Source organism: Grus americana, chromosome 2 (genome assembly GCF_028858705.1).
Source record: "Grus americana isolate bGruAme1 chromosome 2, bGruAme1.mat, whole genome shotgun sequence".
NCBI classification, from domain to species: domain Eukaryota; kingdom Metazoa; phylum Chordata; class Aves; order Gruiformes; family Gruidae; genus Grus; species Grus americana.
The window spans coordinates 689405-714288 of NC_072853.1; the positions used below are offsets into that span (position 1 = coordinate 689405).

The 24884-nt window shown below is 66.9% G+C and overlaps 2 protein-coding genes across 3 annotated transcripts in view; one reads left to right on the forward strand and one right to left on the reverse strand.

Moving 5' to 3' along the window:
* BOP1 (BOP1 ribosomal biogenesis factor) overlaps nt 1-24884 on the reverse strand; it is a 66910-nt gene that overhangs the window by 8488 nt on the left and 33538 nt on the right. The window lies entirely within an intron of this gene.
* Nucleotides 4899-15061, forward strand: SCX (scleraxis bHLH transcription factor). Of its 2 annotated transcripts, XM_054818740.1 has the most exons (3): nt 4905-5682; nt 11699-11708; nt 14366-15061. In XM_054818740.1, the coding sequence occupies exons 1-3, from the start codon at nt 5160-5162 to the stop codon at nt 14541-14543; spliced, it is 711 nt and encodes a 236-aa protein (XP_054674715.1). In that variant the 5' UTR covers nt 4905-5159; the 3' UTR covers nt 14544-15061. The 2 variants fall into 2 exon arrangements, with proteins under 2 accessions (XP_054674714.1, XP_054674715.1); XM_054818739.1 differs by lacking the exon at nt 11699-11708 and having other exon boundaries at nt 4899-5678; nt 14353-15059.

Genomic DNA, 24884 nt, shown 5'->3' on the forward strand with positions numbered 1-24884 from the left:
GAACGCAGAGACCCCGTCCCCAATTACAGCCACAGAGGGACGAAGGTGTGAAGGCGACCTGTGCCCTGTACACCCTGCAGTCAGGGGTCACCCTCGCCCCGCGGCACCATCTGGTCCCCATAAACACTTGCAAAAGACACGAAGCCTCCCACGGAAAGGCGCCAGGAGCCTGGGAAGGCAGAGCCGGCGGGAGCCCCCGGGGCCACGCCGGACCCGTCCGTTACTCTCGGAGCAGACATCAGCGCAGGATGTGCGCGGCCCCCATGGGGAACCGGGCAGGGATTTTTCCCCCTCGGCATCAGCAAGAACCTACCCGGTCCTGGGACGCCACTGCTGCGCTTGCCTGGAGGCTGCGTGGCGCTGGGGCACGCCGAGACCCCGGGGACTTCCAGGACCATCTGGGACCGACCGGGGAGACCCCCCCGGCAGCTGCCCAGCTAAGGCTCGTGCGGACGGACAGGCATGGGGATGACCACTCTGGATGCCAGGCACCACCTGGGAAGGAGAGTTCTGCAAAGAGCAATGGGGCAGCAGCCAGGAGTCCCCACAGGCACGGGGACCGCTGCACGGCTCGCTCAGGGGTCCCCACCGGCAGGGCAGGAGTTCAGCGGTGCCACAGGCGGCACAGAGCCGCTGGGGAGGAGTAGGGGACGGGACGCAGCAGTGCTGCCCACGCAGTCTGCAGGCAGCGATGCTGGAGTCACTCTGCATCACCTCCGGGGACGCAGGCAGGCTGGGCAGTGACACGCCGGGCAGTGACACGCTGGGCAGAGAGCGAGAGGGCACTAGAGGATCGGCAGCACGGACGACGCAGGGACAGGGATGCAAACTGTTTCTCTGGGCTCTGCGGCCAAGGGATCGGAGCAGGTTTGCTTTCTCTGCCCCTTCTCCCCGCGTGATGCTCTCTTCACCCTGACGAACACGCGCTCGCACGGGGGATGACTCGAGCGGGGCTGGCTCTCCAGCCGTGGCGCAGCGGAGCAGGGCTAGCTGCAGCCTTCAGCCGTAGAGACGAGCGAGTATTTTTAACGCCCCGGGCTGCTGCGCAGGGAGTGCTGCCTCGCCTGGAGCCTGGAAGCCCAGACTGGGTGTCTCTTCCCGAAGGCCGGCTCAGCCCCGCCAGGAGCTGCGGACTTGATGCAGGAATCCCTGGGCGAAGCTCGTGCCAGCAGCACAGGCAGGATCCCAGCAAGCCTGGAACGTTTTTCTCCTCAAACGCAAGCCCCGGGGTCCCGTGCTGGCCACGAGCGAGCACAGCCCGGCTGCACGCTGCCAGGGACCTCGTGCCCCGGCCCGCACCCCGAAGCGGGAGATGCCCCGTGCGGCACCGGCCAGGTGGCACTGGCCAGCAGGGCCTGGCAGGGACAGGCTCGGTGCCGGCAGGATGCCCCACGCACTCGTCTCGTCCCCGGCGCTTACGTGCCAGCACGGACCCCCCCAGTGACTGCTGGGAGGACACTGGGAGGCCCCGACCGGGAGTCCCCGGCCCCGGTTGCTCCGGGCAGGAGCAGAGCACTGACGGTGCCATGGGTAGGTCAGGACCGGGGTCTCAGCCGTAAGGGACACACACGCCGGGGGAGGATGGCCAGGCTGCGGCTCCCCCACGGGGCTAATGCCCAGCAGCGGGATCCGCGTCCTCCCCTAGTCCCGCAGCGCGGAGGAAGGAGCAAATCCCTCCCAGACGGAGCCGAAGCAGCCCAGTAGCCACAGCCCGTCCTTCCCCTCCGCTCGCCTCCCACCCACCCACTCGGGCGGCGTGGCTGCCTCCCGTGTCGTTAACACATCGCCTCCGGCGAGCCGCGTCCTCCAAGCGAGCGTGGGGGAGTCTGGAGCCCTGGAGCGAGGGACTGCCGTCACTCAGCCTCACGTCTGGAAGTTGTTCTTGGATGGGCCCTGGGCATTCCTAGACGCACATTCCTGGCAGCTGGAGAGCCTCGTAGGAAAGATTCTTCTCTTGAAAATATCCGGTCCACGTGGAGGAGAAAGGGGACGGGGCAAGCTCAGCCCGCCCACCACCCACCCCAGAGGCCACGGCAGCGTGCCCGGGTGCTGGTGGGGCACTGGGCATCCCGGGACCACGGCAGGAGAACGCCTCGTGTGCCCCCCAAAGCGACCGCAGTCCAGACTGCGACAGTGCTGGAGAGGGCTCTGCACGCCCAGCACCCCCACATCCATTCCCGTAGGAGCGGGGTCCTCGAGGGTCCGGCACGAGCATTGAGCACCCTCTGCGGGGAGGGAAGCTCCGCAGAGCCCGGGGTCAGGGTGTCTGCAGGGAAGTCAGCCCAAGCCCCCCCCCGGCTCTGCAGGGCTGTTAGCTGGGGAGGGCAGCTCCCGAAGACGGGGAGAGGCAGATTTAAAAGGGACCGCGAAAGCCCAGCTGCACCGCGGCCCAGCACCTCGGCCCAGGAGCAGGGCGAGGCAGGCAGCCGCTGCAGGCAGCACCTCCTCGGCAGCGGAGCAGTGGCGTCACTGCAGGCAGCCAGGCCAAGCTTCCAGGTAATAAAGCCGTGGCAGGGGATGGATCGCAGCGGGGAATTTCAGACTCCTCGGCCATGGCTCTGCAGCCGCAGGCTGCCCAGGAGAAGGCGTCTACACCAGGCTCTGCTGACCTGCCAGGGCCGGGAAGACGATGCCCGAAGCAGGACATCATGGAAGCTCTCTGGGAAGCCAGGAGAGCCACAGAGCCAGGGGTCGGGACGCTGCAGTGTCCGCAGCCAAATGCCTCCGCTTGCTTAAGGCCGGGGCTTTCCGAGGCAGTGCCAGGGCTGGTGCTCTGGCCCGACCCAGGGCTGAGCGTCACCGGCACACGGCACCGTCCTCCATCCCGGTCCAGCCGCAGGGAGACGGACGTGCGTCTCCCCAGGAAGGACAGCGCAGGGAAGGCGCCCGGGGATTGCACTTGGATAGAAGGTGCTAGAGAAAAGCAAGATCATTAGTGGAGCTAAACGAAAGCAGATGCCTACAGGAGCCTGGGTTTCCAAAGCACACATGGTGAGCGCCCAGCGCTGTGGAAGGAGATGACAGTGGCTTGGATTTCAGGAGCTGCTGAGACTGGTGATTAACTGTGGTAGCGCACTGCAAAGGTGCAAAACACTGGCTCGGAGCGCCAACACCCCGTGCAGAGCTTCTGCTGGGGAGCGCGCTCGGGGGGGACGCGCTGCACGCTGCACCGCCGAAACGGAGGGGAAACCCGAGACTTCACAGCAAACGGCAATTCCCATTCCTGGCCAAGTTAAAACGCCACTTACCAACACACCACACCAACTCAGTGCGCTCGAGGGCCGTGACGTGGCTGCGCCAGCAGAGCCATGGGGTCTCGCCCGGCCGCCCCCGGGGCTGCGTACAGGCAGGGCTGGAGCTGCCGCTGCTGGGGATTGCCAGCCCCCCGCTCACCAAAAGCAGCCGGTGTCCCTCCCGCTGCCAAGGGGAGAGCAGTCCGTGGGGCTCGGCCCCGCTGCAGCCCCCCGAGCTGCGGGTTTGCAGTTGCCCTGCCAGGGGCTGACGCTGCCCCGAGGGTCCCCCAAGCAGAGCCGAGCGGCGGGAGCTCTGCCGGGCTGGGAGCCGTGCCTGCGCTTGGGGAAGAGCGGGCTTTCTCCGGGCACCGCTGCTCTCCTCGTGCGAAGGCAGAGTGTGCAGTGTCCCACTGTCACAACCCCTATTTTACGAGGTTATGGGGCCGGGGCAGGGCAGCCCGGAGCTCCGCAGGTTCCCTGGACCCATCCTGGGTGCGGGGTCCTCTAAGCTCCCCTGCAGAGCACAGAAAGGCCCTTGCTTTCCTTTGGTCCCGGGTCTGGGCACAGCCAGCCAGGACCGAAGCGGCAGCCGCTGGGGATCCACGGGGACCACTGCTCGACCCCCCCCAGGCCCTCTGTCCCCAGAGGAGTCTGCTGGAGCTGCCCGCGTGGGTACGACGAGCCGGCACGGGAAGGGGAGCAGGGGGCAGTTTGGGGCAGGTTGCAAAGTCGACCCTGCCAGCAGGTGCTGGTTTCTGCGGGCTCAGCAGAGCCGGCGCGGTTACGGGGACAGGTTACGGGGACAGGTTACGGGGGCAGGAGCAGGTCTCCACTTGCACACACCTATCAGGCTTCTGGAGACACAAATGTTGTTCTTGATATCTGGGGAGGAAATTACAGCAAATTAAAGCAGCAGGCGCGCACCAGGCGGGAGCTGTGGCGGAGGTGTGCTGGCGGGCAGCGCCTCAAGGGTTAATTCCTCCCTCTCTGCCCCATTAGCAGCAGCAGCAGCAGCAGCAGCAGCGGGATGGATTTGGTCATGCTGCAGGAAGGGGAGGGAGCGCTCTCAGGGGCTCTCTTTGCAGGGACTAATCCTGAGCACGAGCCCAAGTCCCCAGCCCTGGCCTGGGGGCGACGCGGCCCCAGCCCCAGCCCCGTCCCAGACGCAGGCTGCCCGTGACCCCCGCAGGCGTGGGGCCGGGGGACCCTCCCTCCCACCCCAGCACATAGGGTCCTCCGGGAGCCCCCACAGACCCCATTGCAGGCGCCCACTTCCTGGCAGCGCCGTGCCCACCCAGGCCCACGCAGGCGGTGGGCGAGGACGATGCACGAGCCCCCATGTGCCCGCCGCGTGCCGGGTCGGGAGCCGTGGCCGAGGCCCGCAGCCGGCAGGTGAACCGCAGCAAGCGCTCCCATCCTCGCCATGCTGGCCGCGGCCCCCCCGGCCATAGGCAGGACCCCCGGCCGAGCCCTGAAGGGTTAAGTCCCCTGCGGGGATGGAGGGTGAGCTCAGGTAGGCGTGAGCCTCTGCGGCTCCCACTTCCAGAGCCGGAGCAGGGCTGCCTGCCGGAGCCGGAGGAGGGGCCTGGCTGACCACTGCTGCTGCTATAAAACTCCCCGCTCCTGCCACACTCGGCGTCTTAAGATGCACATGTGTGGGGAGAGGAAACAGGCAGCCCTGCCTGTGAGCAGCCCTTAACCCCTTCTGCACAGAGAGAGCCGGCAGGGAGCTGGGGAGGGGGACCCCCTGCCGCACCACCGCCCAGCCGGAGCCTGCCCGGGGAGGGCGACGCGAGCCGGGGCTCCCCGGACCCCAGCTGAGGAAGCAGCATGAGCGCCTGGAGCTGAGGCGGCCCGCAGCAGGAGGAGGTCGGCAGAGCGCGGCGGTCCCCACGCGGCTTCCCCGGTGTCCCCTGGCCGCCCAACATGTCCTTTGCCATGCTGCGCTCGGCCCCCAGCCGGTACCTGTACCCTGAGATCAGCATGCTGTCCGAGGACGAGGAGAACGGCAGCGAGAGCTCCGGCTCGGACGAGAAGCCCTACCACCTGGACGCCGACGGCTACGGCATCAAGGCCAGCAAGCGCAGGAGTGGCAAGAAACCCAACCGGATCAACAGGGAGCCCCGGCAGCGTCACACGGCCAACGCGCGGGAGCGTGACCGCACCAACAGCGTCAACACCGCCTTCACCGCCCTCCGCACGCTCATCCCCACCGAGCCGGCCGACAGAAAGCTCTCCAAGATTGAGACCTTGAGACTGGCCTCCAGCTACATCTCCCACCTGGGGAACGTGCTGCTGGTGGGGGAGGCGTGCGGGGACGGGCAGCCCTGCCACACCACCCCTGCCTTCTACCACCACGGCGGCGGCAGCCCCCCCGCGCGCGACACCGAGAACTCCCAGCCCAAACAGATCTGCACTTTCTGCCTCAGCAACCAGAGGAAGCTGGTAAGTGGCCGCTCGCGCCGCCCCCGCGGGGCTTTCGGCTGGAGGGGGCTGCGCTGGCCGCGGCGGGGGATCCCCGGGTGTCCCCTGCCACGGCCGTGCGAGGAGGGGGTCAGGGAGTGCCGGGGCACCGGCTATTGCTCCGTCAGGCTGGTGCGAGCTGAGGGAGAGATGGCATGGCTGGGAGAGACGAAGCAGCTCCGGCGGGAGCTGTATCAACACAAGCCCGAGAGCACGCCAGACCCCATCGGCGAGTCCAAAACCCAGGCGTGGAAAACACGGTGCGTCCCTTTAGCACGTCTAGATTTGCTGCCCAAAGCCTCCGAATCTCGCACGCGTTTGCTGGAAGGCAAAGGGACAGAAGGGGAAACCCGCCGGGGGCGAGAAATGGATTTTAGGAGCTGGAAATCAGAGGCACAGGGAAAGTAAGAGTCTGGAAAGAGTCTGCATCTCCCCTCCGGCACAGTCCAGGCAGCAAACGGAGAGGCGAGAGCAACTCGGGCGCAGGGCTGGCCGCAGCCGGGGCTCCCAGCCCCCCGATGCCGGCGGCGGGCGGCAGGGCCGGCTCCCCGGGCTGGTCCGTCTGCCCGGGCGAGGGCCGTGCTGGCTCTGCGCGCCCAGCCGCAGGCCTGGTGTCCCAGGGAGCCGTGCCACGACAGGGATGGGGGGAAGCCGAGGCCAACGCCGCGGCAGGGCACGCAGGCTCCCCTCAAGCTCCCCGGAGGATGGCGGGGACCGGCAGCTCTGCCCCACGAGCACTCGGGAAGCGGCTCGGCTGTCCCAGCCAAAGGCACCAGCAGGTCTCTGCCAGCGACTGGGAGCTGTAACGTCCCGGACGGCCCAGTTCACCCAGTGTCCCCCGCTCCTGGCTCTTGACCCCGTGCCTTTAGGGGAGCGCTCTCCTCCGGGCATCCGGGGGCAGCACCGTCCCTGGCAGAGGCTGTCTCTGTGCCTGCCCGGCACCGGCACTGGCCAACGCCTGCTGTGACGGGCCCACGGCCCCGGTGGGGTGAGCACTGCTGCCCACGGAGCTCGAGGGGGGGGCTGGTGGAGTAGGACATGAGCCCAGCAGCCAGAATGGGAAAATCCAGCTTCAGCAGCTGCTCTGCGGAGGCTCTGGGGGCCGTTTGCACGAGTGCCACCGGCTGGGAGAGGCACTGAGCGGCTGCCACCCCGGCACGGTCCTGCCTGTGCCAGCGGACCTTCGCCGGCCGTGCAGGGAAAGCAAACCCCCCCCCACCCCGGGGTGCCGTGCAGGGCACGGTGCAGGGCTGCAGCCTTTCTCGGGGCTCTCCTGACGTACAGGGCAGCTCTGGCCACGCACACGCAGCCACAGGGGAGCGGCGGCACGGGGAGGAGGTGGCTGTCAGGAGCCTCAAGCCCCGCTCGAGGCGGCTGTGCCCTGGGCGGCTGGGTTTAGAAACCCGTTGGTTTCCTCACGGCGCAGATGGTCTCTGGCAGGGTAGAGGCAAAGGAGGGCACAAGAGCCGAGGCAGAGGCGTCGGGGTGGCAGCGGGAGCCATGCGTGCACGCTGCACCGTTTGAACCCATTTAACCCCCACGAGTAACGCCCCGAAGAGGGAGAAGTCTTTGTTAAGGATTCAAGGCTCATTAAGCACGAAGCACTGGCGGTAAAACCAGTCACGAGCAAACTCTGACAGCTTGAGTATTTCAGAGCAGGAAAACCCCAAGCGCTGTTAATCCCCCTTGCGCGCCCTTTCCAATCCACTAGAGAAGGAGACAGATCTGGGAGCAGCAGGCAGGAGGGAACAGCGTCAGGAGTCTTTGCATCTGCTGGGACTTGCACTGCGAAACCTGAGGTCGTCAGACGAACACACGGGGCTCTTTCCGCTCGGGCAGCGCCTGCCCTCTCCGTAGCTTTCGTGTGCACCAGTGTCAAACTCTCCCCGCTGGGCGAGGGATGCAGACCACCGGCTGGGAAGTGCCCTCCTGCGCCAGCAAACTGCCCAAGCCAGTGCTATCCCAGTTTAAAAACAGAAGCTGCAGGTGGGGAAGCTCCTACAGGGCTGAACTGGGAAACTCCCCCGCCTCCCAGTTACCAGCCTGTTCGGAAACCTCCTGCAACAGCTTCAAAGACCAAGTGTTCTCCGTCTCTTTTGCTGGCACTGCCACTTGTCCTGCAACTCCTTTAGATTCTCATTGCCACTTTTCCTTCAATTCCTATCAATTCCCGTTGCCGCTTTTGCATCAGTTCCCAGCACGGACTCCGTGCGGGAGCAAACCCCAGGACCGGCACGTCTGTGCCGAGGCGCGTGAAGGGATAGGCAGTGCGGGACCCCTGGGCCAAGATGAGCCACCTCCCTTCCTGCAGCTCTTCTGGAGAAACCTCCCCAAGATCAGCTCCTCAGCGGCTGGCCAAGGGCACACGGTACTTCGGGCTGGTTGAGAAAAGCTAGGTCAGGCTCATGCTGGGAAGCGGGGACCGAACAGACCGTGCCTAAGCAGTGCGCTCGCTCCGTGCTTGAGATTTTACGGCCAGATAACAACTCGATAGGTTTTATTGTGTGTTAAAGGAATAAAATAAACCATCTTTTATCAGGAAGGTATTTTGACAAATGGTGAGGAAATGGAAGCAATCTCCTCTGGAGCTGCAAACGCAGCGCAGCTGGGATCTCACAGCCCGTCTGCCGTCGGGTGGAAGGGACCCTGCCCGGGCTCTGGAGAGCCAGATGGCCCCCGGCCCCTTCAGAAGCCAGCTCCGTGCGAGACCCCTCGCCCGGCCGAGCGCTTAGAGCCGAGCAGTGCCCGCGTGCGCGGCAGCTCCGGCCCTTCGCAGGCTTGGCAGCTCAGCCAGCGGCAGCACGCGGCTCCTGGGAGACCCCCTCCCCACTTACGTGTCCCACAAGGGAAGGAGGCAGAGCCACTGCTCCTCTCCCAGACGCACACGCAGCTTCGCTCCACGCTGAGCTTAGAGGAGAGCAGCTTGATTATATCAGAATATAAATGGTCTTGTGCTGCTGGGTGCTCAGGTCAAAACGGCCCATCCATCCCCGTCAGGTCTGCCTTCTCGCCGTGCCTTTTGGCTCACATCTAACCACGTCGTTTCAACCAACGTGACCTTGTGGTACGTGATTCTGTCCCCCTCCAGCTTTCGAGGCTTTGCCAAAGCAAGGGATCTCCTTCGTGGTGTCCCCACGCGAGCCCCCGCACCATTTACCCCTCTATCACCAGCTCTGCCTGACCGCTTTGTGCCAGCCGTGCCGTGAGAGCCGGCCAGCCTGCGGCAGCAGACACCCCAGCCTGCAGGCGCCTACTGCGGCGGCTCTCTGAAACCTCCTCCTTCCCAAAACGCCCAAGACGCGCCATGCCTGCCCAGCTCCCAGCCCTCCCGCAGCCTCCATCCGTGCCGGGCACGCCGTCTCCATCCCGAGCCGTGGGAGGCTGCGCCCAACCCGTGGCACCGAGCGGGAAGCCGATGTCATGGCTCCCCTCGTTAAAAGCGTGACACGCTCTCGAGAGGCAGGAGATGGCACGACCGGCACCGAAGCCCCACGAGACAGCGCGGGCAGAGGCCAGATGCCACCTCGTCCCCGGGCACCCTGGCCGGGAAGGCAGGAGCACCAGGGGAGTTGCAGGACCCGCTGCAGGGAGGGGAGAAACGGGCTGGAAGGTGCGAGCTGCCGTGCAGAAGCTCTGTCTAGCGAGAGGGGTCGCAGGACAGAGCTCGGGGGGGGATGTCTGGGGTTGCTGGCTGCCGTGGGCACCCCAAGGGACAGCCGAGTAGGGCAGCAAACTTTCTGCGAACCCTTCCTAGCCGATCCTTTGCCTCGTCCTACTGCTGCTGGTTGAGCAGCACCCCGGCGGGCAAAGGCGCTTGCCCAGATTCCTGCTGCATGACGCAGCCTCGCCTCGCACCCAAGCGTCCCGACGCCATAACCCAGGGACTTTCCTGTAACGGGCTGAAACCAACACCATCTCCCCGGAAAGGTCCCTCTCTAAAATGACTCGTGTAGGTGTCTGCCGCCCACCGGAGAAGGGCTGAGCTCTGCTAACGGGGCTGCCTGGGCTGGCAGCTGCTCAGGCTCGTACCGGTTCCCCCCGATCTAATCAAACGATTAAAAACCTGCGTGGGGACAAGGCGTGCTCAGGACATAAGCAGGAGGGAGGCAGACACCACGCTGGTAGGAGCATCGCGCTTGCCACAGGCGCCGTGGGACAACGTGCGGGTGGCAGTGATGGACGGGACGGTCCCCAGCATGGCAAGGGAGCAGGACCACGCCATTGCCGTAAGCGAGTGCTGGGAGAGGGGGCCCGGCTGGTGCCCCGGACACCCCAAACCTGCCAGCCCATGGAGGGGCTTCTCCAGGTTCTCCTCTGTGGCTGTTGCCTGCGCCATGGTGCCTGCCAGGCGGGGATAACCGGGACATTGCTCCGCGGCTGCGAGAGCTGCTGGGACAGCCACGGCCCGGGGCAGCTCGCAGGCCGCCTGCGCCGGGGGGCAGACCGGGCTTGTTCAAATGCCAAAAAGCCCAAATCCCAGCAAGACCTCTTGCTGAAACCGCTGCGGGGCTGAGGACGCTCACGGTATCCTCTGCGTGCCGAGAGCCTTCGCAAAGCGCCCGTCCCCGCTGCCTGCGTCCCGTAGAGCTGTAAAGGGCCGAGGGGCAGGCGGGCCTGGGGACACGAGACTTGGGGGGGCGTGGGGGTCACCCCGAGCAGTCAGTGCTGGGATTGCACACCAGTTAAAGTGACGAAGGACAAGTGTCCGGCATCAGCCACTCTGTCCTCTGGAACGGGAGCACACATTTGCAGGGAAAGTAAACCGGGGAGGGGGCACCGAGACCACACGGGAGCTAAAAGGTGTCACAAGAGCGACCACGGCTGAACCCCCCCGGCCCGTTTCGGGCTGGCGGTGGGAGCGAAGGCTGCCCGCACCCCGCTTACTGGAGGGCTGACCTGTCCCGTCACCCACAGGGTGGGTACCCCGTCCCGTCCCAAGCCACAGCGGCAGCAGAAGCATCCAGAGCCGTCTGCCTCCTGCCGCGGGCACGCACCACGCCAGGGGCTCGGGAGAGGCTGGCAGGACACCGGGACAGCCCAGGGCTCTGTCCCATCCCTGCCCTCCCTGCGTGCTCCCTGCCTCCATCTCGGGTGCTGAAGCCCCCCCTCGAGGTGAGGGCAGGATGGGAGACGACAGGCTCTTCTGGGAGCCCGGACCCACACAGCCCACACAGCCCTGGGGGGCTGGATCACCCCGGGGGGCAGCTCCCGCCAGCCGGGGGTGCAGCCCCTCACCGGGGGCCCGGAGCTCGAGCCCTCTGCCCTGACCTCAGGGCAGCGCGCTGCCCCCCTGCCCGCGCCAGCCCTTCGGGGGCAGCCGGGACCCCCGCAGAGGGCAGGCCGGGGTCACAGCACAGACGTGGCGTTAATCCCCCAGCACCGCCAGCCGGGTGACGTGTGAGAAAGGAGCGGCCGAGGCACGGCAAGGCTGTAAAACAACCCCGCGGCCCCCGGGCCTCCCTGCACGCCCCAGGCGTACGGAGGGGTACGCACCGCGAGCACGCTGCCCCATCCTGCGCCAAGGAACCGGAGGGGGGCAGGCAGGGGATCGGTGACCGCCGGCTTTGTGCAGGGGCCAGGGCAGCTCCAGGTCCCACCTCGGCGGGCGGAACAGGCAGGCAGGGAGGGAAGACCCCAGAGGACGGAGGGAAGACCCCCAAGGACAAAAACCCCAGAGGACGAAGACCCCAGAGGACGGAGGGAAGACCCCCAAGGACAAAAACCCCAGAGGACGAAGACCCCAGAGGACGAAGACCCCAGAGGACGTGCTCCTCAAGAGGAACACGTGGAGGAGAGGGGAGGCAGGAGGGGGCTGGTCGGGCTCTGCAGACCCCCAGCACCGGCATGGTGCCTGGCCTGGCCGGGGGCACCCGTGTGGCAGGAGCCCTGCAGACAAGCCTTTCGGAGCATCTCCCAAACCGGCTGCGGTGCCATGGAAAGGGAGCGGAGCGGAGCTCCCAGCAGAGAAAGCGCAGGGCACAGGGCTGGAGCAGAGCGATGAGAGGACCCGAGGTTTTCCCGTGCAGCTAGGACAGGACCTCGGGAAGGGGCGAGGTGGCCAAGCAGGAGAGCGGGGGTCTGGGGGGGGGGGGGCTAACCTGGCCTGCAGGGACCTGGGGGCTCGGCAAAGGTGCTGGGGCTGGCGAGGAGTTCCGGGAAGGCAGCGCGGGCACGCTGGATCCGGCCGAACCGCCACCGACAGCCCCGGCTGCGGGCACAGGAGAGCTCAGCAGCAGCAGCGGCGAGGGGGGCCGCAGGTCACGGGGGGGGTTCCCTGAACGGACCTCGTGCGGCCACGGGCGCCTGGCTCAGCGCTGCCGAGCGGCTCAGAGCGGATCGCTGCTGGCTGTTCGTGCTCCGTCCCTCGGGAGGCAAAATGCCGGCAAAGGTTTTTGAGGGCAGCCTCGGCTTGTGGCTCCCCACTCAGCGAGGAACTCGCAGCCTTCGTCAGGGGTAAGAGCGGCTGGGAGGATGGGGAGAGGAGGAAGGAGAGGAGGAGCGGGACGGTGGGTCTGGGCAGAGCCTGTCACCCACTGCTTGCCTGCACCCCTGGGTTTTATTGCTGTTGGCGCGAAACCGCTGGCAGCCGCCTCTCCTGCGGCACACGGCCTCCGCAGAGTGCCACGCTGGATGCAGCCGAGGGCAAGCGCAGGAAGGGCTGAGCCGATCGGCGCGCTGGGTGCTCTGCGCGGAGCACGGGGAAAGCCGCCCTGCACTGATGGGTCTGCGGAGGCGACTGGAGCTGCTGGGCACCCGGAACCATCCTGCCCTGGGAGCGGCCGCTCCGGGCACCAGCGCAGGCACGGGTGAGGCCACCCCAGGGCAGCGCCATCCCCGGCCCCACGGCCGAGCCCCCCTGCCCTCGCCCCAGGGACAGCTGGGGAGCTCAGTGTCCCCGTCACAACGGCCTTCCGCGTCCCTCCTGCCGTGACCCGGGGCAGGGTCACCCTGCCACCAAGCCCAGGGGACAGCCAGGGCTTGGGCGTTAGCCAGGGGGACAGGAGCCTGGTTCTGCCTGCGGGTTTTGCGCGAAAAGACCCATAATTTCGGCATGGGATGCAACGTCAGCGCTGGGCTGGAGGGACGGTGCCGGTGCTGGGGAGCGGAGGGCTCCGTGCACGCCCCCAAAGCCTGCCTGCAAACGTGGAGCCATGAGCGGGCGATGAGCTGCCCAGCGCCACGGGCAGAGCCCAGGAGCTCAGTGCCTCACCGCAGCGCCATCCCCCCGCTCCCCCCACGGTATCTACAAGATGGGACGGCTCCGCAGCCCTGTAATTTACTGTTCCTGCTGCACTTAATGGCAGCGGAAAGGCAAGGTGATAGGGGAAAAAATATGAGGCGGGATTTTCCGAATCCCCATTTCCTCTCCAGACAGCACAAGAACTCCTGGGGCCTGAACATCTGGGAAATTTAATTTTACCATTTCTGAGCTGAACTCCCCTTCCCCTCCCCTCCCCACCCCCGGTAACAAAGGAAGAGTCAGAGCAGGGGCCGCACGTGCAGCCGTGGGGGAGGCTGCACCGCAGCAAGTCCTGCGGGCCGGCCCAGGGACGTGGCCTCGGCCGGGCCACGCTGGCAAGCCCCAGGCCACCAAACACCCGGTCCCTGGGACAGACCTGCACCCAACCTGGGCGAAGCCCAGGCGGCCACGAATCCCATCAGACTGGAAATGAGAAGCACCAGCTCTGCCTGCGCACACCTGGCCAGGGCACCGCTGGGGCTGGTGGTAATGGTGGTGCTACTGGTGGTGGTGGTACTGGCGGTGGCATTAGTGATGGTGCTGGTCGTGCTGGTGCTGGTGGTGGCACTGATGGTGCTGGTGGAGCTGGTGCTGGTGGCAGTGATGGTGCTGGTGGTGGCAGTGATGGTGGTGGTTGTGGCAGTGATGGTGGTGGCAGTGCTGGTGGCAGCAGTGATGGTGGTGGCAGTGATGGTGGTGGCAGTGATGGCGGTGGCAGTGCTGGTGGCAGCAGTGATGGCGGTGGGGGGCTTTTCTGGTGCCCGGGGAGCAAAGCCTGGCTCGCAGCCCGGCTGTCACCGAGGGGCTGGCCGGGAGGCCTCTGCGATGGCACAGGAAGGTTTCCCGCCCACCGCAGATGGCGACCAGAGGGACAGGGACGGATCGGTGTGTCAAGGCCTCAGCAGAGCGCACGAAGGTCCCAACCGCAGGAACTCGGGCTGCAGGGGAGGGACCGGAGAGCCCCGAACCGGGCGCTGTTAGCGACACTTTGGTCAGCCCGGAGGGTTTCTGTCCTGCCGCTGCCGCTGTCCGGGGGCTCGGGAGACAGGCGGCTGGGTGAGCGACCGCAGAGGACGCGGGGCGGGCACGGCACAGTGGGGCGGAAGGGCCAGGCGCCCCGAGACGTGCAGAGGGGCGGCAGCGAGGGGAGTCCCCTGGCAGGGCCAGGGCTTTGGGGCAGACGCAGCTCCTGCTCCTGCTGACCCCCCCAGAGAGACACGGAGGGATGACAATGCCACCTCGGGAAAGCTGCCCCACGGCTCCCGGGAGCTGTCGGAGCGGAGCTGCCGCAGGCCTCTCCTGCCAAGCACCAGCGCGGGGAGGAGCGAGAGGCTCCCGGGCTGGAGCCAGTGTGCTGGCAAAACTCCCAGCCCCAGGTGTGTTTTTTTAACTTGGCCTTCTCCTTCTTCTCTGCAGAGTAAAGACCGAGACAGGAAGACGGCGATTCGGAGCTAGATGATCATAGTTTTCAGGAAGGACAACAAGGAGGAGCAGAAGGAGGAAGGATGGAAAAGCCACACACACAAAACCACAGCCACGGACACTCCTGCCTTCACCCTGCTGCTGGGGAGAGCTGCACGGCGTCACCCCGGAGGACCCTACCCTGACCCGGACACACGCCTCGGGAGAGGCCGGGCGTCCTCCCGGCTCGGAGGGGTGACCGCAGACGGGAGGCGAACACAGACGCGGGGACGGCAGGACTTTGCAGGACCGCACGTGGCGGCTCGGAGGAACGCTCGCTGCGCAGGGACGCTCCGCGACGGCGCGGGCAACGCAGCCGCTGCCCAACCAGCCGACGGGGCAGGGGACCCGCTCCGGGGGTCCTTGGAAGGGGAGTCCCTGCCCCGGTCTCTGCGGACGCCACGCACGGCTGCTCCCGGGGGAGAGCCCCGTCCCAGGTCTGACTCGAGCAGCGCTGGTGAAGCCGCTTACGGAAACACCCTGCTCTGCCCGTCCCCTTCCAGCTTTGAGCCACTCCATCCCCTGAACTCTGAGTCCTGGGGTGCTGCATTTGTTGAGTTTAATCAATACATGCTGGTGTTTCATGTCATTGATATGATAATATAAAGCCTGAGCAATTTGTATAATTAAAAATGAATATGGTTCAGACTCACGGCAGGAGCTTCCTTCCTCCCAGAGCCCCCGACCCCCCTCACGCAATAAACCCCTGGTTTCACCCTCACCCACACCGGCTTTAGGCACCATCCGGTCAGCAAGCGACGGAGCCGCAGCTCGAGCTCCGCTCCCCTGGTGCCGGGCACAGCCCCTCCGCCTGCCCCCGGCACTGAGCCCCGGCACAGGGTCCGGGGGGGCGAAACCCTTCCCGTGGGGTGGCCCGGGACGAGCACCGACCCCCATGTGCCACGCTCAAACCCAGCTGGAGGACCAGGTAAAAAGCAGGGACTCGCTGAAAACCAGATGCTGCAGCTGAGCTGAGCTTCCTGGGGAAATAAATTACACGCGTACACCACAGCATCTCAGCACTTGCCGGAGCTCCTCCAGGCAGCGCTTGCTCTGAGATTTCACGGGCCTCTGGCTGCAGGGCAATGAAATGCTCCTTATGTCACCAAAACGGCATCCCGAGGTTATAAAAAGTGCGAGATGGAGTAAAGGTCCCCTTGAGCAGCCGGTGAGGGGCTGCTGGGCTGTCAGCACGGCTGCGAGCCCCTCCTTGCTCCCTGCCGTGGCTCAGGAGCCCAACGGGGGTGAGCCCCGGTGCCGAACGGCTGCTGAAGTGTGGGGTCCCGGCGGGCCGGAGCTCCGAGCTCTGCCGGAGACGTGAGCGACTCGCCCCGCGTGCACCAGAACCGCTGGCTTCTCCCTGCCCCGGCAGCCCCAGACCTCTGCGGGACACGGGCCGCCGGTCGCCCTGACCCCCGGGGAGCCCTCTCTGCTGGAGGGACCCGGGTGCTCCCCGGGACACCCACGGGCGCTCGCCCAGCTCAGCAGGGAGAGGCACGCCGGCGCTGGGCGCGTGCCGGGGGGCTGGGGAGGAGGGAAGGGGCCAGGCAGAAGGGAAGGCAGCGCAGGGCATCGGGCTCGGCGCGCCGTGGCAGGGGAAGGAGGCCGCAGCCAGTGCTCCTCCTCGCAACCACAGAGAACGCAGCAGACCACGGCGCGTGGGGACCCAGCAGACCACGGCACACCCCTTGCCAGCGCTGGCGAGTACCCGCTGCGCAGAGAGGCCTGGCCTTAAAACGTGCCGTGAAGCATCTCCCTGCTCAGCACAGCACGGAGCCAGGCACTGCCCGGGGAGCTGAGACAAGACGGGGAGTCAACGAGGTGTCAGCCCTGAGCCCCCGCGGACCCCCGCGCCTTGTCCCGGCTGCGCGTGGGACATCGTCTCTCCCAAAGGGGACCCAGGGCTGCTCCACAGCGGCCGCAGGCATTCCCCAAAGATAACCAGAGGCTTTTGCGATTTACCTGGGATGAGTTAGGAGGGCTGCGGGCGGCTCTCGGGGGGGCTGGGGGCCAAGGGAAGGTGAGAGGGGAGCGACGGCACTCAGGGATGCTCAGCGCTGGGAAGACAGCGGGCCGTCCACAGCGGCTTCTTCCAAACACAGCAGTTCAGGGAGGTCGGGAAATAGGGACCTCTGCCACCGGCGAGCCAGGGGCTGGGGTAGGGCAGCGTCCCCCAGCCCGGCTCAGCGCAGGCCGGGGCTGTCCTGCCGGCCATGAGGTGCGGGAGGGTTCCCTCGCCGCTCTGCACGGCCCTCGCACGCACCAACGTCAGAGGCAGCCCGTGCCAGGGCGGCCGAGCGGCTTGGCCTCGCTCCCCCAGCATTAACGGAGCGGGAAGAGGCCGTTTGCTTCAGGCCGAAGGGTCCAGAGGCCCCGAGCGGCTCGAGCGCAGTGCTGATGGTTTGACACGTCCGGCGCTTCGCTCGCGGGGAGCCCGGCTGGGCGCAGGGGTTTCACGTAAGGATTTGGAAGCGCTCTGCTTTATGGAGATGGAAATTTTTATATTTTTAATTTCAATATTAGTGGTTTTGAAGCTGGAGAAAGAGGTTTGGAAAGCCTCCCTGCCTCTCGGGCAGGACTCAAAGGCATACACAAGCAGTGATGGATACTGTTGCAATGAAATTTGGAGGCGTTGGGGAGGAAAACTTCGATTCAGTGGAGTCCTTTCGAGTCCTGCAGATGAGGTTGTAACACTCAACACTTAAATGATGCTCCACCAATTCCAAGGGACGCTGCCAACTTGTCCCCACCCACACCGAGGCTGCTGCGGTCACGCAGGGACAGGGGATCGGTGCTCAAGCAAATAAAACCACGGCAAAGCAGCGCAGTTTGCCTTCGTGCGCGCGCCCGGCAGAGCAGCGCCGGCGATCCGCAGGGTCCCTGCACAGCCAGAGCATCCGAGCCCACGCAACGCTGCCGAGCCGCAGGTCAGCGCCAACGAGGTGCAGGAGGGGCTGGTTTTAGCTGCGGACAGCAGCAGAGGAGGGCTGGAGCAGCAATGCCCTGGCAGACGGCACGCCACGCATACCTTGGCGAGCAGCGGCTCCGAGACGCTGCCGCTGGATCCCACAGGGCCCCTTCCAGCCACGCATTCCTCTCCCAGCTCATCACCGCCGGGCTCTGCCACCATGGGCCGAGCACAGACACTGCTCTGTCCGGGTGGAGCAGGGGAAAAGCTCCAGAGCTGGCCGGGAAGGGACGTGCTTGCACAGGTACAGCTGCGGGAGATGCGGCTCTCCCCCTGCTTTAACAGCACTCACCAGCTGTGCCGCTGGCAGCGCCGGGCTCCGCACAAAGCCAAGCGCAGACGGGTCGTGTCCTGCGGGCACAGCCCGTGAGCGGGGGCAGCAGCCCCGTCCGTGCCCCGGTGCAGCTGCTCACCTCCCTGCCCCGCTCCCGACGCACGCACCACGCTGCGGGAGGTGAAACCTCCCAGGACCAGCAGAAAAGCACCGCTGGCTCGGGGGGCTGCTTCTGCTCGCCGGTTGGCGCCAGGGGGACGGGCGGACATCCGTAGAGAGCCGTGCAGCTATTGCTCTCAGCTGTGTGATAGGGCCTGCCCGGTGCAGAGCAATTTTCCACCACATATTTGCTCTGTGAAGTCACAGGTAGCTCCAGGATTCGCACGTCTGCCCACGTCCAGGACGTGCCGCTGGCTCGGGGGGGACGAGGAGACAGGCTGCAGCTCCCTCAGCAACCGCCTCCCGCGGGCCTGGCAGCAAGCCTCGGGCAGGCTCCCACGAGCCCCTCGCTGCCAGCCCCGGGCACCGCAGCTCCTGCTCCAGCCCAGCCCTTGCCTTCAGCGCCTGGGATGCGCCCCGGAGCGTGGTCCCCAGCCCGCAGCCGTGCCGTAAGCTGCAGGAGCAAGGCCCGGCTCCCGCTGGATGCAGAAAAAGGAGCGGAGGCTTCGGGGCTGACAGCCAGCCCCCGCGGTGCTGCCCACCTTCTGCCACCTCAGACACGCTCCAAGGGACCAGAGCTGCAGCTCCTGCCTTCGCTGCGAGCCCGGGGGACCCACAACTGGGAGAGAAAGAAACAAAACGGGCAATTCTGCACCAGCAGCAGCCCGAGACGGAGCTACCGCCAGCCCCGCTGCAGAGTCTGTGTGCCCATCACTGACTCCCGTGCTTCCCAGAGCGACCGGCATGTCCCGGCAATGATCTCCAAACCAAGAGCAGAGCCCCCGGGCCCGCTGCCAGCAGAGCAGCTTTACGGCATTTCCATACTTGTTAGCCAAACGATCGCCCGGGGCGTCATCTCTGCCCTCCCATGCCTCCCGCTACGCCCAGCCCGGCTTCTCGTCGTCTCCTCCCAGTCCCATCCGAACGCTGCTGACCCGCAGGGACCGCGGGGCAGCCGAGCTGCAACGCCGGAGCTAAACTACAAGAGACTTCGCAGAGGTTGAGCGCGAGTCCCTCACGCAGGGGACCTGCGGGCAAACACAGACCCGGCTGTGCGGTGCGTGGGGCCCCCAGCCCCTCCGGCACACCCACGTGTCCCCGCACGCCGCTGCGCCTGGGACGGGAGGCCCGTGCACGGCTGCTGCCGCCGCCGCCCCCCATCACTGCCACACACCTCCCCCAGCCCCTTCTCTGTCACCCCTCGGCAACACGTGCAGCTGGCAAGCTATTAAAATAACGCAGGTGAAAATTATGGGTTCGCTAGTAAAGCCTTCCAGAGGTCTCGGAGAAGAAAGGGAAAGGCTCTTTAAACACACCTTCCTGGTGGCTGGGGAACAGAGCTGCCCCAGGGCGTGCTGCAGCCCTCCCGGCTGCCAGGCTGGCCAGCTGCAGGGCCAGGAGAGCTCGGGCACCCCTTCCCCTCGCCTGACCCCCGGCATCCCCTCCTGGGCACCCCTTCCCCTCTCCGGACCCCTGGCATCCCTCCCTGGGCACCCCTTCCCCACACCCGACCCCCAGCATCCCTCCCTGGGCACCCCTTCCCCTCGCCTGACCCCTGGCATCCCTCCCTGGCACCCCTTCCCCTCACCCAACCCCCAGCATCCCTCCCTGGGCACCCCTTCCCCTCTCCGGATCCCCAGCATCCCTCCCTGGGCACCCCTTCCCCTCACCCAACCCCCAGCATCCCTCCCTGGGCACCCCTTCCCCACACCCGACCCCCGGCATCCCTCCCTGGGCACCCCTTCCCCTCTCCGGACCCCCAGCATCCCTCCCTGGGCACCCCTTCCCCTCTCCGGATCCCCAGCATCCCTCCCTGGGCACCCCTTCCCCTCGCCTGACCCCCGGCATCCCCTCCTGGGCACCCCTTCCCCTCTCCGGACCCCTGGCATCCCTCCCTGGGCACCCCTTCCCCACACCCGACCCCCAGCATCCCTCCCTGGGCACCCCTTCCCCTCGCCTGACCCCTGGCATCCCTCCCTGGCACCCCTTCCCCTCACCCAACCCCCAGCATCCCTCCCTGGGCACCCCTTCCCCTCTCCGGATCCCCAGCATCCCTCCCTGGGCACCCCTTCCCCTCACCCAACCCCCAGCATCCCTCCCTGGGCACCCCTTCCCCACACCCGACCCCCGGCATCCCTCCCTGGGCACCCCTTCCCCTCTCCGGACCCCCAGCATCCCTCCCTGGGCACCCCTTCCCCTCTCCGGATCCCCAGCATCCCTCCCTGGGCACCCCTTCCCCTCGCCTGACCCCCAGCATCCCTCCCTGGGCACCCCTTCCCCTCACCCAACCCCCAGCATCCCTCCCTGGCACCCCTTCCCCTCACCCAACCCCCAGCATCCCTCCCTGGCACCCCTTCCCCTCGCCTGACCCCCAGCATCCCTCCCTGGCACCCCTTCCCCACACCCAACCCCCAGCATCCCTCCCTGGCACCCCTTCCCCTCTCCGGACCCCCAGCATCCCTCCCTGGGCACCCCTTCCCCTCGCCTGACCCCCAGCATCCCTCCCTGGCACCCCTTCCCCTCTCCGGACCCCCAGCATCCCTCCCTGGCACCCCTTCCCCTCTCCGGATCCCCAGCATCTCTCCCTGGCACCCCTTCCCCTCGCCTGACCCCCAGCATCCCTCCCTGGGCACCCCTTCCCCTCTCCGGATCCCCAGCATCCCTCCCTGGCACCCCTTCCCCACACCCGACCCCCGGCATCCCTCCCTGGCACCCCTTCCCCACACCCGACCCCCGGCATCCCTCCCTGGCACCCCTTCCCCTCTCCGGACCCCCAGCATCCCTCCCTGGCACCCCTTCCCCTCACCCAACCCCCAGCATCCCTCCCTGGCACCCCTTCCCCACACCCAACCCCCAGCATCCCTCCCTGGCACCCCTTCCCCACACCCGACCCCCAGCATCCCTCCCTGGGCACCCCTTCCCCTCGCCTGACCCCCAGCATCCCTCCCTGGCACCCCTTCCCCTCTCCGGACCCCCAGCATCCCTCCCTGGGCACCCCTTCCCCTCTCCGGATCCCCAGCATCTCTCCCTGGCACCCCTTCCCCTCGCCTGACCCCCAGCATCCCTCCCTGGGCACCCCTTCCCCTCTCCGGATCCCCAGCATCCCTCCCTGGCACCCCTTCCCCTCGCCTGACCCCCGGCATCCCTCCCTGGGCACCCCTTCCCCTCTCCGGATCCCCAGCATCCCTCCCTGGCACCCCTTCCCCACACCCGACCCCCGGCATCCCTCCCTGGCACCCCTTCCCCACACCCGACCCCCGGCATCCCTCCCTGGCACCCCTTCCCCTCTCCGGACCCCCGGCATCCCTCCCTGGGCACCCCTTCCCCTCACCCGACCCCCAGCATCCCTCCCTGGGCACCCCTTCCCCTCTCCGGACCCCCAGCATCCCTCCCTGGGCACCCCTTCCCCTCACCCAACCCCCAGCATCCCTCCCTGGCACCCCTTCCCCTCACCCAACCCCCAGCATCCCTCCCTGGCACCCCTTCCCCTCACCCAACCCCCAGCATCCCTCCCTGGGCACCCCTTCCCCTCACCCAACCCCCAGCATCCCTCCCTGGCACCCCTTCCCCTCTCCGGACCCCCAGCATCCCTCCCTGGGCACCCCTTCCCCACACCCGACCCCCAGCATCCCTCCCTGGCACCCCTTCCCCTCTCCGGACCCCCAGCATCCCTCCCTGGCACCCCTTCCCCTCACCCAACCCCCAGCATCCCTCCCTGGCACCCCTTCCCCTCTCCGGACCCCCAGCATCCCTCCCTGGCACCCCTTCCCCCCCGCCCAGCTCCCTGCTCCCCGCAGCATTGGCTCACGATGGCTGGGGGAGCCAGCAGGTCCCTGCCCCCCCTCCGGCCGCGGCAGCAGTGGTTCACCGTCTCTGGCCCGCTCCCTCCTCACACCACCGAGCCGCCTGCCACCCCCGGCTCTGCTGCCAAGGGCCGGACAATTCGGGGGCATCGCCGCGGGCCCTCGGTGCCTGTCACCGCAGCGCCGGGCACCGGCCCAGCGGGCTCGTGAAGTGTTTTCCTCTCCCTGCTGTTTTTGCGAAAGGCCAGAAGCCGAAGAGGAAAACGAATGAGCGGGTGAGACGCCGAAGGAGGTGACGCAGCCGGCTGCCAGCGTGCGAGAGGAAAAGCAAGGCGAGAGGGAAACGTTGTTCAGCTCCTCGCAAGGGGCCCAGCTGCCCCCCGGCACGGCGAGCACGGGAAGAAACCCTGTCCCCGAGCTTCAGCTCAGCGGGTGCAGGTCCTGCGCTGACCGCAGTGGGTGAGCCGAGGCGCAGACACGGGCCCTCTGCCCTCACTGGAGAGCGGGGACTTCCAGAATGACAGGACGGCCGAGGCTGGCGGGGACCCCCGGAGAGCGTCCGCTGCACCCCACTGCCCGCCCCAGGCTCAGCTGGAGCGGGCTGCTCCGGACCCCACGGGACAACCGGGCCATGTCCACTTGGGTCTGAAAACCCCCGAGGATGGAGACCCAGCACCCCTCCGGGCAGCCCGGGCCAGTGGAAAGGAAAAAAAGAGACGAAGCCTCCCTTCACTGGCAGGAGCTCGTCCAAACGCTCCCGCACCGCTGATGCTGCAGAGACCTGTCCTCCGGGGAGAAACCCGCCCGTCCCACGCACGCTCCAGGCTGGCTGCGTTCAAGTCCAACCCGTTTATCTCCTGCATCTACCAGAAAGGGAAGGAACGGCTCTGGACAAGCAGGGGGGACGCTGCCCCGAGCAGTCTCAGTGCTGGGGGTGCCCAGGGCTGTCCCAACGGGGGACCGACCGCGCAGCGAGCTGCAGGAGGTGGACAGAGCCCTCTCACAGCGACGGCGGCCGGGGGCAAGGGGCAGAAGAGTTTTGCCGGAGGGGAGACCGTCGGCCGGCTCTCAGGGTCGGTGCTGCCCAGAAACAGCGGCCACGCTCCAGAGAGCTCCGGCCCCAGGCGCCAGAGAGAGATTCCTTCCCCGACAGCTTCAGCTGCAAAGGGAGGAAGCGGCTGCGTGCTCACTGCTCGCTGCGCTCGACGGCAGCCAAAGCCAGCTTGGAGCCCACGGGAAAGAGCGGGGCCAGGGCTCTGAGAGCAGGCGCAGTGCTGCCGGGGGGCTGGGATCGCTGCCGGGGGGCTGGGATCGCTGCCGGGGGGCTGGGAGTGACGCTGGGGTGCTGGGTGTGCTGCTGGGGATCACTGCTGGGGAGCTGGGACTTTTGGGGCAGCAGTACTACTGGCCTCTTCTGCTCCAGCACCTTTCCAGATCCCCAGTTAACTGCTGACCGGTCTTTTACCCGCTGACTGATCCCTAGGGAGAGCCACACAGATCTGCAGCCTGGAAAAATGCTTTCCAGCAGGTCCATGGTGACCTCAGCACCAGGTCAGCCGGCACTCTGAGAGCAGCCGGGTCCAGGTCCGGCTGCAGCACTTGCCAGTAGCCAGCCTGGGCACTGGCCGTGCCGTGCGTGGGGCTGGCTGGGCGAGGGACCGGGCTGGCGGAGGTGGCACAGCCGTGCCACCCAGGGAAAGCAGCCAGCCGTCCATGGCCGCTGGGAGCCTCCGAAAAGACAAATGCAGCATATCCCACACGCGGCAACCCGAGTCCAGCAAGCAGGCGAGGCGCAGCATCGCACGCACACAGCCTGGCCCAGCCGGAGGGCACGGAGCAGCGCTGCGCAGCCCAAGATGGCCCCAAGCAGTGGCGTACGCTGGCACCGGGAGTGAGGAAGACAACGGGTCGCTGGGGGACGTCCCTGCGTGCAACAGGAGCAGGGATGAAGTTTTTGAGGTTGCAGGTCCGGTTCCCTACGGAGAGAGCGCAGGCTGTTAGCGCGCAGGGATCCGCATGCAGATGGCTTTCAGAAAGAAGAGATGGGTCTCGCCGCCCCGAGGACAGCTCCAGAGGCAGGAGCAGCGGTGCCTGGGGGGGCCTGGCCCGTCCCTGGGCCACCGTCCGTCCCTGGGCCGCCGTCCATCCCTGGGCCCGTCCTCGTGGGGCCCCAGCTCCTCCTCGCTCTGCACCCCGGTGAGAAGAGGAAAGCGCCGCCGCAGACTCGCCAGTCGGTGGGATTTTCTCCTTGCGCAGGCAGGCACTAACTCTGTTTACGAGTGCTCAGCCCTCGGCCCCGGAGGGCGAGTGAAACGATAAAATAAGAAAGAGAAGAAAGCCCAAAGACGCCCGCGCACACCCACAGGCACGGCAGGACTCAAACGCTCCAGCTCAGCTCCGGGGATCAATTTCCCCAGCTATTCCACACGGCTGCGGGGCTCCGGGGAGCTCTAAAAACAGGAAGCCAGTGGTGTAATTTTGAAGGAAATTCTCAAAGCCAAGCCATTAAGGGCTAAAAAGGAGGCTGCATCCAATTCGATCGGAACAGAACAAAATAAAAAACATCATAATGGCAGGTTCAATATTGAGAGTAACCCAATTCCAGATTTCCTCTGCTTAATCCTGCAGGAACCCGCAGATGGCTGGGGGAGGGGGCCGTGCCCGGCCAGTCTGGCAGGGCCGACGCTGCCATTGCCGTGTCCCCCCGCGCCGCCGGGAAGCCACACGGCACCAGGGACAGGCGTCTCCTCGTGCCGGTACAGGACGGGGTGCTCTCCTGTGTGGTCAGCCCCGCTGCCGAACAGCCCCGTCCGAACGGGCGACCGCCTGCGGCTCTCCTGGTTCACGGCTTACGGCGGAGCTCTGGCTTCGCACCGAGCGAGCGGGGGCCCTCCGCCGATCAAAATTTCCTGTTGCTCGCTAAGGCCGACGGCGGGCTGCTCCTCTCCTGCTGCAAGGCCGAGCCGGGTCAGCACCTGACGGCAGTCAGGGTGACAGCACCTTGCTCTGGGATGTGTTTAATGCATCTGCCATGTCACTCTGCAGGAATCTGGGGACAGGAGCCGGAGCCCTGGCTCTCGGCCGGGATGCTGCCTTCCCCCGCCCGGCCTCACCGAAGAGCCCAACATGCGTGGCAGGGAGCGGGACGGGCTGGGAATACGCGGGAAAGGAACATGCCGCCATGCTGCCGCAGCCGTGCCACCGGCCGTGCGGGTGCCAGCCGCCTCCACGGAGGGCAGCCCTCCCTGCGGAGCGGCTCCCAGCCCCGAGCATCACCGGCCGT